This window comes from Octopus bimaculoides, chromosome 2 (assembly GCF_001194135.2).
Source record: "Octopus bimaculoides isolate UCB-OBI-ISO-001 chromosome 2, ASM119413v2, whole genome shotgun sequence".
NCBI lineage: Eukaryota > Metazoa > Mollusca > Cephalopoda > Octopoda > Octopodidae > Octopus > Octopus bimaculoides.
In genome coordinates this window covers 29,239,859-29,252,305 of record NC_068982.1, presented here as the reverse complement: position 1 = coordinate 29,252,305, position 12,447 = coordinate 29,239,859, and the positions used below count along the sequence as shown (strand labels likewise).

Genomic DNA, 12,447 nt, shown 5'->3' with positions numbered 1-12,447 from the left:
ATATATACATGCACATGTTCACGTAAATAGAAGCACATCTGACACAGGTCAGCTAGAAAACTTAAGTTACTTCCCTAGGCTTGGGCATCTTTTGTCAGGTTTAGAAAATACTGTTATAACCCTTAACTGTTCATGCACTCCTCCTTCACACACACTTACTCTCTCTCTCTCTCTTCTCCCCTCTCCCTCTTACACACACATACTTAATGAAGATAACTTGCAAACTAATGGAAGAAAGACTCACATACTGAACAAGCATCCCCTGCATTATGGAAGCTTTGCATTTGTGAAAGTCTTGCTGCAACATTGAGTTTCATTACACAGAACATATTTTCACATTCTCTTTCATGTTTATTGACTTCCATATAACATAGAAGTCAATAAAAAATAGGATTTCTGTTTACACAACCCCACATTACAGCAAAATTTTCAGGAGCGCAATACTTCCATGACTTGGAGAATTCCTGTAATTAGGAAGTAGGGGCCACTGTTTCTCTCAATAATGTTTTATTAATCCTGATTTGGAGTTTCAGTGCAAAGAAGACGGAGCCCTTTTCACAACCCCTACAGAGGGCATGCACCCATTTTCCAAACAAAATTATAGAAGATAATGTAATTACTTTACATAAAACTATATATATTCAATGAACTAATAGTCTTCGTCATCATTTGACTTTTCGGCCAATAGATCAGCCCTGTCATCTCCTAAAGGTTAATATCTAGACATTTTTCTGGATGTTTGTTACAACATTTATAAACTTACACACAAAAGTGAACTAAAAATAATTCAAGCTTCGATATGCACATGATTATAATCACCTTCATAGCTGTCATCCTCATCATCATAGTCATAGCGATTGTCGTTTTTAATGCCCATCTTCTATAATATTACAGTAAACCCAAATCTAAAGGTTATAGAGACTACATACTCAAACACACACGAATACACAGACACACATACACACACACACATGTTAGGTTATGGTTTTGGACTGGGAAATCTGTGAGCTATGGTTTGAAACTCAACAGGTTCCTTGCTATATTTTCAAAGTATAAAAAGGGTGAGGAGAGAGAGATGAAATGATTTGTAAGTAAGCACAGGGATGTATTATATCTTACTTTTGTGGTGTGTGCGTATGAGTAGATGTAATCGCCTTACCTCGGTTTTCCTTTCGTCGACTGTGAGTCTGTCTTACGGTATCCAATCCTTGAAGCTTGCCCCGACCCCAAAGAACACCAGGAATAGCAGCTGCTTCTCCCAAACCTAGACCGTCACTAGACACGTCTTGTCCTGTCCGCGACCCCGTTCGAAAAGGGCACGAATCCCGATCGAAGCTCCCTCTGCCCTTTTTCCTCTTCCGGTCAACTCGCCCTTCCGGTCAGCCTCCCCAGACACTGACGTCATACCACAACTTATACAACAGTTTTCTCAATATCCTATAGTCATACTTTGTCTAAATTGTGATTCCTTTTCTAATAAACTTTGCTATTCTACACTTCATTGCTACATCAAAAACATCAACCCTCAGATCTTAGATATATTATCTAAATTACTTGTCACAACTAAATTGCCCTGTTTCCAAATTTCTGACATGAAATTCTCAATGTTGATCTTAAATCTCCAACATTTTGAAATTTTATCTTTTCCCCTTACTGCTTTATAACCTTCTTGATCTTCTGCCACTTACAATAAAATCACTTAACATTCAAGTTTTTGTGTCTGCCTAACTAGGTACCACAAGTTCCCTCTGTCTTGCTTTTGAAGCTATTTTCAGGAACACTTAAGCCCTTCCCTCCCTATAGAACATAGACAATTGATGACGTTTCTCAACTGATCTTGAATCTTGGCTGTGTTTTCCCTCTCTCAAGTCTTGTTGGTTTTGAATTGTCATTGATGTTTCTGTTACTTTGCTCTTTCCTATGTTGGGGTTTTGGCCCTACGCAAACCCATTTTTACCTGTGGGAAGAGATGGCTTCTATCCTTTGACTTGTCCAACATAAGAGGCCCCCACCAGGAGGCTGCACTTTGCTAGCACAGCTCTAAGGCACACTAGTCACCATACTGCAACTAGGACTGGACCTTGTGGAAGATTCTCGTTAATACTTAGCCCATAATATACAATATGTGAAGGTACATGGCTTAGTGGTTAGGGTATTTAGCTTATGATTGTAAGGTTGTGAGTTCAATTCCTGGTGACACATTGTGTCCTTGAGCAAGGCACTTTATTTCATGTTGTTTCAGTCCACTCAGTTGACAAAAATGATTAGTAGCTGTATTGTAAAGGGCTAGCCTTGTCACACTCTGTATCATGTTGAATCTCCCAGAGAACTACATTAAGGGTACACATGTTTACAAGCAGGTTATTCCATTGATCAGATCAACTAGAGCTCTCATCGTCATAACCAATGGACTGCCAGTATACAATATACAAAAGTATGCAAGAATTTCTTTTATGTTTTCAAGAACATTTTTCCATATCTTCTCTGGAGGGATTTGATTATAAAGGAGTAAATTCTAGTTACTATAACATTTTATTTTTAAGTTGCCTGATTAGCCTATAATTGTAATTGTTACAGCTATGCCAATCATCCTATAGGGAACTAAATAATATTATTAAGGAGTCTAAAGATTTATTATTAAATATTTCAGTGCCCTAACCCTGGCCTATGAAATATGGTGGATGGAAAGCTGGAGGAGATAAAAATGGAAATAGATATAGACATTTATTAGACATTAATTTCAATTTTTTCATAAATTTGTGCTGGAACTTGGGGGTTACTACAGAGAAGTAGTCATTTACAATGATGCTTTGCTAAAGTAACTTTACTGGATTATCTTTTACTGAGGTACCCTTGTATACCATATATGGTATACAAGGGTACCTCAGTAAATTTGATGAAATTTGAGACTTAAAAATACCATATGGTTTATTATTGTTTATATTTTGAATTACACATATATGGCAGCACAAAAATTTTTTAAATGCATAAGGTCTCTATGGATTTTAATCTACCCCCCAGTAACTATAGTATTATCTTTTACTGAAATAGTCATATTCCATTATCTTTTACTGTATTACTTTTACTGAAATACCTATAGCATATTATTATCTTTTAGTGAAATAGTCATATTCTAGTACTAGTTTTTACTGAAATTGCCATTCTCCATCGTCTTGGTTTACAATCAAAGTCCCCAAAATTTCTTTTCTCAGTTTCGTAAAGATTTTTGTTATTGTTGTTTCACTCTTTGTTAGCCCTGATTATGCAGACTAATGATCATATGTCATTCCAGCAGTGAGGCCATCCCATCTATCTCTATACCTAGAATGTATTGTCTGTGTGTCTTTCCTTTTCATCTCTATTTGTGATAGGTTAAGGATGTCTTGTAAGTAATGGGAAAGGTTTTGCTATAAAAAAGCTATCAAGAGCCTATCAGTTTATAATGAAATTGTAGGATATATTTACATGTTGTATGAGTGCTATGACTTGGTCAGTGGTATAATAAAGCAATTGGAGTTAATATTTGTGTGTAGCATAGTCTCTTTGAGAATGAGGCCGTGATTTTTGTGCAATAGAAAAATATTTCTGTTTCTAAATACCTTTTATCTTTTGTTTTACTTGTTTTAGTCACTGGACTGTGGCCATGCTGGGGCACCACCTTGAAGGGTTTCAGTTGAACAAATCTACCTTTGTGCTTATTTTAAAAAAAAAATCTGCTACTCATCATATCAGACTCATTTGCTGAACTGCTAAGTTACAAGGATGTGAACAAATCAACACCAACTCTGAACTAGGGCAGAAGACACTTGCCAAAGGTGTCATATAGTGAGACTGAACTTGAAACCATGTGATTGGGAAGCAAATTTCTACCACGCAGAGTATTTTTTATTTTCAAAGTGATAGATATGTCCTCTAAATGGGAGATAAATATCTGAGATGCTGTTTAGTTCTTGAACACTTTTGGATTAATTAGAATTACTGTAGATATCAAGGAAAAAAATCCTGTAATATTACACTTTCTACTCAGTTATGGCACTTAGAATTTCTAGAAAAATTAAACCCCACAATCTCTGATGATCACACATCAGTAATTTGGCCCAAACTGCACCCCATATTTTATACTTTCTTCCAGTGATAGAAAATACCATAGTCCTGGTTAGTTTTTGGATCCTGAGAAAGCAAAAGTCCAATGGCATAAGTACTGCATGCATATATGGGATGGTATTGCTGTATCTTGTCCAAGCATCATGAATTATATTTATTAAAAAGGCCATATGGGAAAGATTAGTAAAAATTAAGTCACCAGTACATATTAACTGCTGCTTTATACATCTTCTTTCTGCCTCTTATATTATCTATGTTACTGCCTCCATTTCTGTGAACTAGTGTATCAACTTCTGCATTAGTCCACCAATGTTTCTGCCTTGCTGCCACTTACTTTTTCTCATCTCTTGTACTTCCTACATGGATATGAATATTCCTCTGATGCCCACATCCAGTCCATGTTTTCCCTTGCAGTTCTCAATCTACAGAAGTTCAAGCTGGATAGCAACTGCATTGGATTTACTAATGTCAGGTGAAAGGGCCTTTACAGGCCATGATACAGCTCAACAGAGTAAACAAAAAAAAAAAGAAACTGAACTCTAAACCCATCTACAATCTATAGGTCTTTATGTAGACATTACTTTAGCTTCAGTATATTCTCCCTTTCATTTCCTTGTAAAGTACTCTGAGAGGTGACTTTCTATATAGGTTCACGCTTTGGGATTTTCTCTTGATTCATGATACCATATCCCTGTTCACCACTGTTGGAGCAGAGATGGCTATTTGCAAATCCTGTAAGTCAGACTGGCTGATCCAGTGCATCTCCCTTACCATCTTCCAGGGCAATGCCTTTTCCATTTTGTCTGACTTACAGGAAATTGTACATTGCACTTCTTAATGTAAACTTACTCAAAGATGTATTATAACAGGAAGAATTATCATTTCACCAGAAAATAACTGCTGAACTTTCTAAAATTACCAGAAGGTGATTAGATTTTTTTGTAAAGATAACAGTCCTGTTGAAATTAATGATTTCATAGGATTATATTTACTGTTTTTGTCATTTTCATTGTTAGGACATTCTCTTACATTTTGAACTTTATCTGCCATTCTCCAACAGATAATTCTACAGAAATGATCAAGTTATCAGGCTTCTTGTTATATTGTCTGTCTCAAGAACTTTAAAGAATGTAAAAGGTTCTGAAGATAGAGCACTTGTAAACAACTGCTTTATGGTTTTTTTCATTGTATTTGTTGAAAATACTTACTTTGCTTTCATTATTCCCAAATTTAATTAGAGTCTTAAACCTGGGTTGTTGTTCATGTGCACCTAACTTTCTCACTGATAGAAGTAAATTGGTTTGAACTCAGTACTATACAGTCTGTAAATAATTGATCAAAAATATAATACAATATTTGGCTATCTGACAGAAAATAAGAACTTTAGATGCATCAAATACACATAAGGTGCAGGCATGGCTATATGGTAAGAAGTTTGCTTTTCAGCAACATGGTTCCAGGTTCAGTCCCACTGCATAACACTTTTGGCAAGTGTCTTCTACTATAGCCTTGGGCTGATCGAAGCTTTGTTGGTGGATTTGGTAGATAGAAATTGAAAGAAGCCTATTGTATGTGTGTGTGTTTGTTTTCTTTGTTTGTCTCCCACCACCGCTTGACAACCAATGGTGTGTTTACGTCCTCATAACTTAGCAGTTCAGCAAAAGACACCAATAGAATGAGTACCAAGCTTAAAAAAAAGTACTAGAGTTGATTCATTCAAGTAAGAATTCTTCAAGACAGTGCCCCAGCATGGCTGCAGTCCAATGACTAAAACTAGTAAAAGATAAAAGATAAGTAGTTGGCAGTTAGTGAAGACCTAAATTAAAAAGCAATGATTGCTCACATAACCTTAAAAAAACCAGGCTACTCTTGTACAATTTTATTGGTAAATAGATTTTGAAAATTACACTGTTGCATTTCATTTTTATCCATGACTTTATCTTTTTAAGGAAGCTTGATGTCTATTTGTATTTCAGATGACAACTAATAAACTAGTGTGATGTCTCAACAGTTGCTGAGTTAGTAAAGCTTTATTACATGATTCAGTGCTCCTTTACTTTTTCACTTGCTGAGTCTGGAGGATGGGGTCAGTGCCCATGACTTTTTGTAGGCCATCAAAGACTGAATGAGCTTGAAGATGTTATGTTCTCTTTAAACTGTTACAGGTCAGAACCTGCAAGAAGGACACAAAGGAGAAGTTTCCAGTGGGAGGCAGTTCCTGGGATCAAAGACTGGGAATAATGGTTAGTGCAGGTTTGGTTTGGGATGCTATTGATTGCAGCAAAAGCAACGAGAGTTGGAGAGATGAAAAAGTTGGGGCTGCTTGAGTAGAGAAGGTATGAGGAGACAATCTAGCTCTGAATAACAGAGACCATAATAGTAACATTAGAAAGAAAAGAGAGAGAGAGAAGGTAGTATGCTGGTGAGTTAAAAGCTGGAAGATCTGCTGTTGAATAACTCTTTAGCATTTAACCCGGCCATATCAGGCCTAACTATTCTACCTGTTTTATGTTCAAACTAGCCAGATCCAGCTCTCACACCAATTCTACACTCTCATTCTCAAAAAGAAATTAACAATAAACTTTACTGAAATCTAAAAGCTACAGGATAATGCATGATTAATTCAAACTAATTTGAATAAATAAGCTTTACATTTGACTGTGTGGTCTGAATGCTAAAGGGTTAAATACCAATCATGCTTAGCAGTAGCAAAGTAATTCAAAAGATAGAATAGGTTTGCACCTTGTCTATTTGGTAAATTCAAATACAGCAGCATGATAAATAAACTAATTAAGATAATAGACCAATGTCTTAAAACTAAGCTGGCAAGATTTGACTAGTAACTAGTAGTCTCTTAATAATTAATAAAAGCATTTTGAGTTACTAATAGAGAATGGTGAAGGTAGATAAAGAAAGGCTTGTGGATTTTGAATTAAGCTTAAAATGATAATACAGGATTCAAATGAATTGAGGAGTGTGATATTACAGATTCATCCAAAACATACCAGTATGAAAAAAAAAAAATGAAAGAATAACGAATATGATGATTACAATGGTGGTGATGATAATGATAATGGCTATGATGAAAATAATAGTGAATATAACATTGTGTTTCTATGTTATGTTTTTCTGTTTTTTTAAAAGATGTATGAAATCTAAAATAAATATATTTAATTGATTTCTTCCATCAGCAGAAATTGAATGCAAGAATGAAGATATGCAATGCTAAACCAATTTTTAATTTCATAATTGCCATTTGTGGGAGTGTTTTCTACTCTGTGTTCACTGTGTTGTTTCACTGAATCTGAAAAAATATTTAAGCCAAAATTTTTCTTTCCCCCATATCATATTCTTTAATGAGATTCTTCAATATTTCAAAGCTGAGCTTTTTTTTCAATATGTCCAAGGTTTCCTGTGTTTCTATATCAAAGAATATTGTAGCTAATATAAGACAACTCTTTGTGAAAAGATTGCAAATCTTTAACTCCAGTTTCAAGAAGAAGGTATCAAATAATCTTGAAAAGACAGTGTCATTTCTCAAACTTGCAGAAAATCAAAATGAATTGAAAAAAAAAAAAAAACCCCAAAAAACTAATATTTTGTCAGACTCAGCTTTCTTTTGAATTTCTTGTAGAACTCAAGTAAGCATTTGAAAGGACAATTCTTAGACAAATATAGAGTGAGTATGTTTTCTTACTGAGAGTAAGTTATAGTGTCAGTATTTCTATGTGAGTATAACAACTTTTGTGAGTAGTCAGAATTGTTCTTTTAACCATCAGTAATCTACACACGTCGTTTAGTCTGAGTTATTTGTAGATTGCTTTAAATGTCTCAATGTCATGCCAACAGTTATTTTCATCCATGGTGTTTACTTACATAGTTTTGGTAGATACTCAACACACTCTTACTTTTGTTTGAATTTTCCCCTCATTTATGTTACCTTCCAACTTCATATTTGTTCCTAACATAGTTTAGTTCATATGCATACATAATATACATATATATGCTTATATCTGCACATAATTTTACATGTATTTTATACATTTTGAATTACTTATTTACAGTATGTATATATATATTTATATATATATATATATACTTCGTTTTTGCGTGTGTTATTATTGCCGTAATATCCCTCCCAAGACACAAGATACATTTATATATATATACACACATACAAGCAATATTTTTCTAAATTTGTGCATTTCTAAATCTGATGAAGAAGAAGGAGCCATGATTCAGTGCATTTGATATGTTCAGAGAAACTTAACTGAACATGAATTTTTTTTCTTTATATTAACAGTATAATAATGTTAGCACTGCAAAATGTTAGTCTTGAAAGTATTTCTCTTTCTTAAATAAAGATTGAGGCAACAATTAAATAATTGACTGAGTATACTGTAACAAGTAGAATTCCCTGAGACTATTTCATACGCAATTAAAAGACTTAAATTTAATACCAGTGTCAAATATAAAAAATATATTTGTTTTGAAAATTAATTGTAAGTATCAATTTTTTAAATCAAATTATGTTTTATTATTACCCTTTAAGATAATGAATAAGTTATGGTCAGAAAATAATCTTGGTAAATAAGATTTTTAATGTTTTTTTTTTCATGAAAATTATGTATACAGCAATTTTATTATTATTATGATTATATTTTTTAAAATATCCCTGATCCTTCCTGAACTTATAAATTATAAATGAAGCCTGTTTCTCTTTTTTTCTTTCCCTGAAATGTATAAAAGCAAGCATATGAAAAAAACGATGAAAAGTTTTAAAAATAAGATTGATTTATAGTTTAAATAAGGAAACAAAATACTTTATAAAGTGCATACAGGAGTACAAAAAAGAAAAGGCAGCTGGAATGAAGTTGTAATTCTCACAAAAATAATAATAAGAACAATTAGCAAAGAATACTAACATTTATTTTTTCCTTTAAGGTGAAATGTACCAAAATCTGGAGAAAATACTATTTTTGTAGCTCCCCATGAAAGGAATAAGGATATGGGTCATTTTAGTCTAAATAGTTTGAAATTTTGATGCAAGAGAAGCTGAGGTCTGTAGCTTTTCTCTGGATTAAGTAATATAATATGCTTGTAGTAAGCCTGCAATTGTATTTTTATGTTAGTTTTAGAAAAGCATATGTCTCTGTTTGTCTGTCTGTCAGTCAATCAATCATAAGAAAAAGAAAGTAGCCAGGATTTGGACAAAAACTATATTTACCACTTTTGTCCCCTTGAGGTGTTCATCATTCATGATGAATCCTTGAAAGAATCAAAAATGCTAAACAAATAATTTCTCTCCCAATCCTGGCTACCTCCTTTTTCTTAATATATAAAATCTGTACACCTATTCTAACAATCTACACACATACACAACACATAAAGATCCCCTTCATTCATGAATGACCATGGGATTACACATAGAAAGTTACCCTCCGAGGCACAAGTCTCGGCTGGGTTGTTTGTAGAAGACTAGCACCTGCCCATGCATGCCAGCCTCCCCTCTCCACACCACTGATGTTGTCCACGGGAAAGGTAAAGGTCGATACAGCTTGGCACCAGTGACGTAGCAAATCATTTCTACAGCTGAGTGAACTGGAGCAACGTGAAGTAAAGTATCTTGCCCAAGAACACAACACACAACCTGATCCGAGAATCAAACTTACTACCTCATGATTGTAAGCTCAATGCTCTAACCACTGAGCCATTCACCTTTACCCTTTCTACATATAATGTATACTATATATATATTATATATATATATATAGTAGTAAAATCAATAAAGGGAATACAACATCAGCCTCATTGGAGTCTGATATGTCTATACCCCATGCACTCTACCTACACTTCCCATCTGACTATTTTGCATTGATGTCCCCCATTTAGCCTCACCATTTAACCACCTCTTGCTATCCATTTTGCATTCACTCCCATCTTCTCTAGTACTGGTGCTATGAAGAAAATGCACCCAGTGCACTTTGTAAAGTGCTTGATTTTAGGAAAAGCATCCAGCCATAGAAAACAAACAAAAATAAAACTTATACGCAAGATGATTTTCTCTGGTCCACCTTGAGGAACAGCAATTACTTACCCAACCCATGCCAGCATGGAAAGTAAATGTAAAATGATAGTAGTACATGTGTTTGTGTGTGAGCATGTCCCTAGTGAGATGTGATTTCTCTTTATTAAATTTGATAAAAGAAAGTTCATCAAATGTTTCTAGTTAGAGTTAATTCATGAAAAAAAAAAAAAAAAAATGTTTGTAGAAAGCTAAAATTATCCGGCATTTTTATAAATGGAGTTTATATTAACACAATAACTATAGAAATTATGTTGTTTGACTCGAAACATCAATTAATCAATATGAAGATTTTGTCTGTGGAATAACTAATATTTAGTAACTTAAAAACCATATCATAGTGAATGTTTATAAGTTCGATTTTTTTTTTTAGCATACATGTTTATACATCGAGTATTGCAGATTAACAATTTACTTTTTCATAGAAATATATTAATGTGAAAGTTTGAAAGTTTAAAAATTCTTAAAATTTCAAATTTTTGCATATGACTTCATAACACCTACATTTTGTTTCTCTTCATTTCAACTGCTTTTTTTTTTTCACTAATTCCAGAATTTAAAATCAGTCCATCAATTCCAAAAGATGGAAAAACTACAAGAAATACAAATTACTTGCTAACATACATCTGCTTACACCTATTGATATCAACCTGCCTGAGATTACCCTTAATCCTAGATACAAGCTTCCTGCTTTAACCCTTTAGCACTCAGATTACTCTGTCAAATGTAATACTTATTTATTCACATTGTTTTGAATTAATCATACATTGTCATGTAGTTTTGAGATTTTGATGCTGTGATTGTTTATTTTTTAGAATGACATTGTAGGGTTAGTGTGAGCGGCCAGATCTGGATGGTTTTGAGCATAAAGCTGGTAGAATATTGGCCAGATATAGCCACTTTAAATGCTAAAAGTTTAAAGCAATTTGAACTGAACCTTCTTTCAGAATTTCATGTTAATATATTTTCCTAACACTAGCTTAAAAATGACAGTTATTTTACTAAATTTTTCATTACTTTTAAAATTAATTGAAACAAAGGTAGTTTTTGTATAGTAATGAAGGTTTAAACTGTTTTATATTTATACTAGTTTTCTGCCCACGGGCATATGGTGTAGTGGTTAAGAGCACGGGCTACTAACCCCTAGATTCGAGTTCAATTCCAAGCAGTGACCTGAACAATAATAATAATAATGATAATAATAACAACATCGAAGAATACTATGGCCTGTGGGACTTTCTGAATGGCACACTTACTTTCAAAAAGAAAAATAACGTTTCTTAATTGTGAGGTGGCTGGCCTGTGAGACTTTCTCAATGGTACACTTCATTTCACAAGGTAAAATAATGCCCGTTTTTAGTAGTGCAACCTGCCTGATGATGAGTCATGTCTCATGCAGTTGAAAATGATTGCCCATGCTGAGTCGTATGATTCTGCCAATTCCACACCTTAGGCTTAAACCTTATACAATTATGACATACGAAGGCATTCTTTCACTATATCTGAACACTATTTTGTTGCAAATCTAAATGCATGAGTAGGATTTACTTATAAGTAGTTTATATTCATCGTTATCATTTATTTCCAAAATTGAAACAGAGAACAAAAAAGGCAATAAATAAATAAGCAGGATTTAAACTCATATTGTTTTTATATTTTTGTTTTTGGAAATAACAAATGGATTTGGGAAATAAATTATAATTCAGAGTGTTAGTAGAATTAAAGAATATCAATATGCTGTAAGGAATCAATACACTAAAATAGGTTTAAAATATGATGAAAAGGCTACATATTTTATATTGTTTACTTATTGTATAACTTCAATAGAGGAATAGAAAATTTGGTCTATAATGATAAAATTTCTAACAGACACACCACCCACACTCCTATGCGACAACAGTTTTGGTGAATATTCATCATTTATACTATTGAAACATATGTTATGTTTGATAACAGTACATAATGGATTACATATTTAAACAATGGATTGCAGTTCCTTAGCATAAGAGACAGTAATGCAAAATTATAATAACTGAACATATTTCTGTATCATATGAAATGATGATGATGTTACATATATAAATACAAATATTGTTGGATGGCATGTGTTCTGTGTAGTGTGGAACCCTAAAACATTAACATTTATATTTTATGTATGTGTATGTGTGTAGACATATACATTGATATTACACACATACACACATATATATACATACATGTGTGTGTATGTATATATATATATATATATATATATATAT

At 33.3% G+C, this 12,447-nt stretch overlaps 1 protein-coding gene across 4 annotated transcripts in view; it reads left to right on the top strand.

Annotated features, from left to right (window-relative positions):
• The window catches only part of LOC106876029 (ras-specific guanine nucleotide-releasing factor 2), a 563,899-nt gene that overhangs the window by 483,834 nt on the left and 67,618 nt on the right, over window positions 1-12,447 (top strand). For 3 of the 4 annotated variants that reach the window (XR_008266647.1, XM_014924405.2, XM_052976029.1), the window contains exon 11: window positions 7,739-7,783. The exons of the other annotated variant lie outside the window; for it this stretch is intronic. Coding sequence is in view for 2 of the 3 variants with exons in the window: in XM_014924405.2 (XP_014779891.1) it covers window positions 7,739-7,783 (45 nt within the window). In the remaining variant the exon portion in view is untranslated. The remainder of the gene's footprint in view (window positions 1-7,738; window positions 7,784-12,447) is intronic. 4 annotated transcript variants of the gene reach the window in all.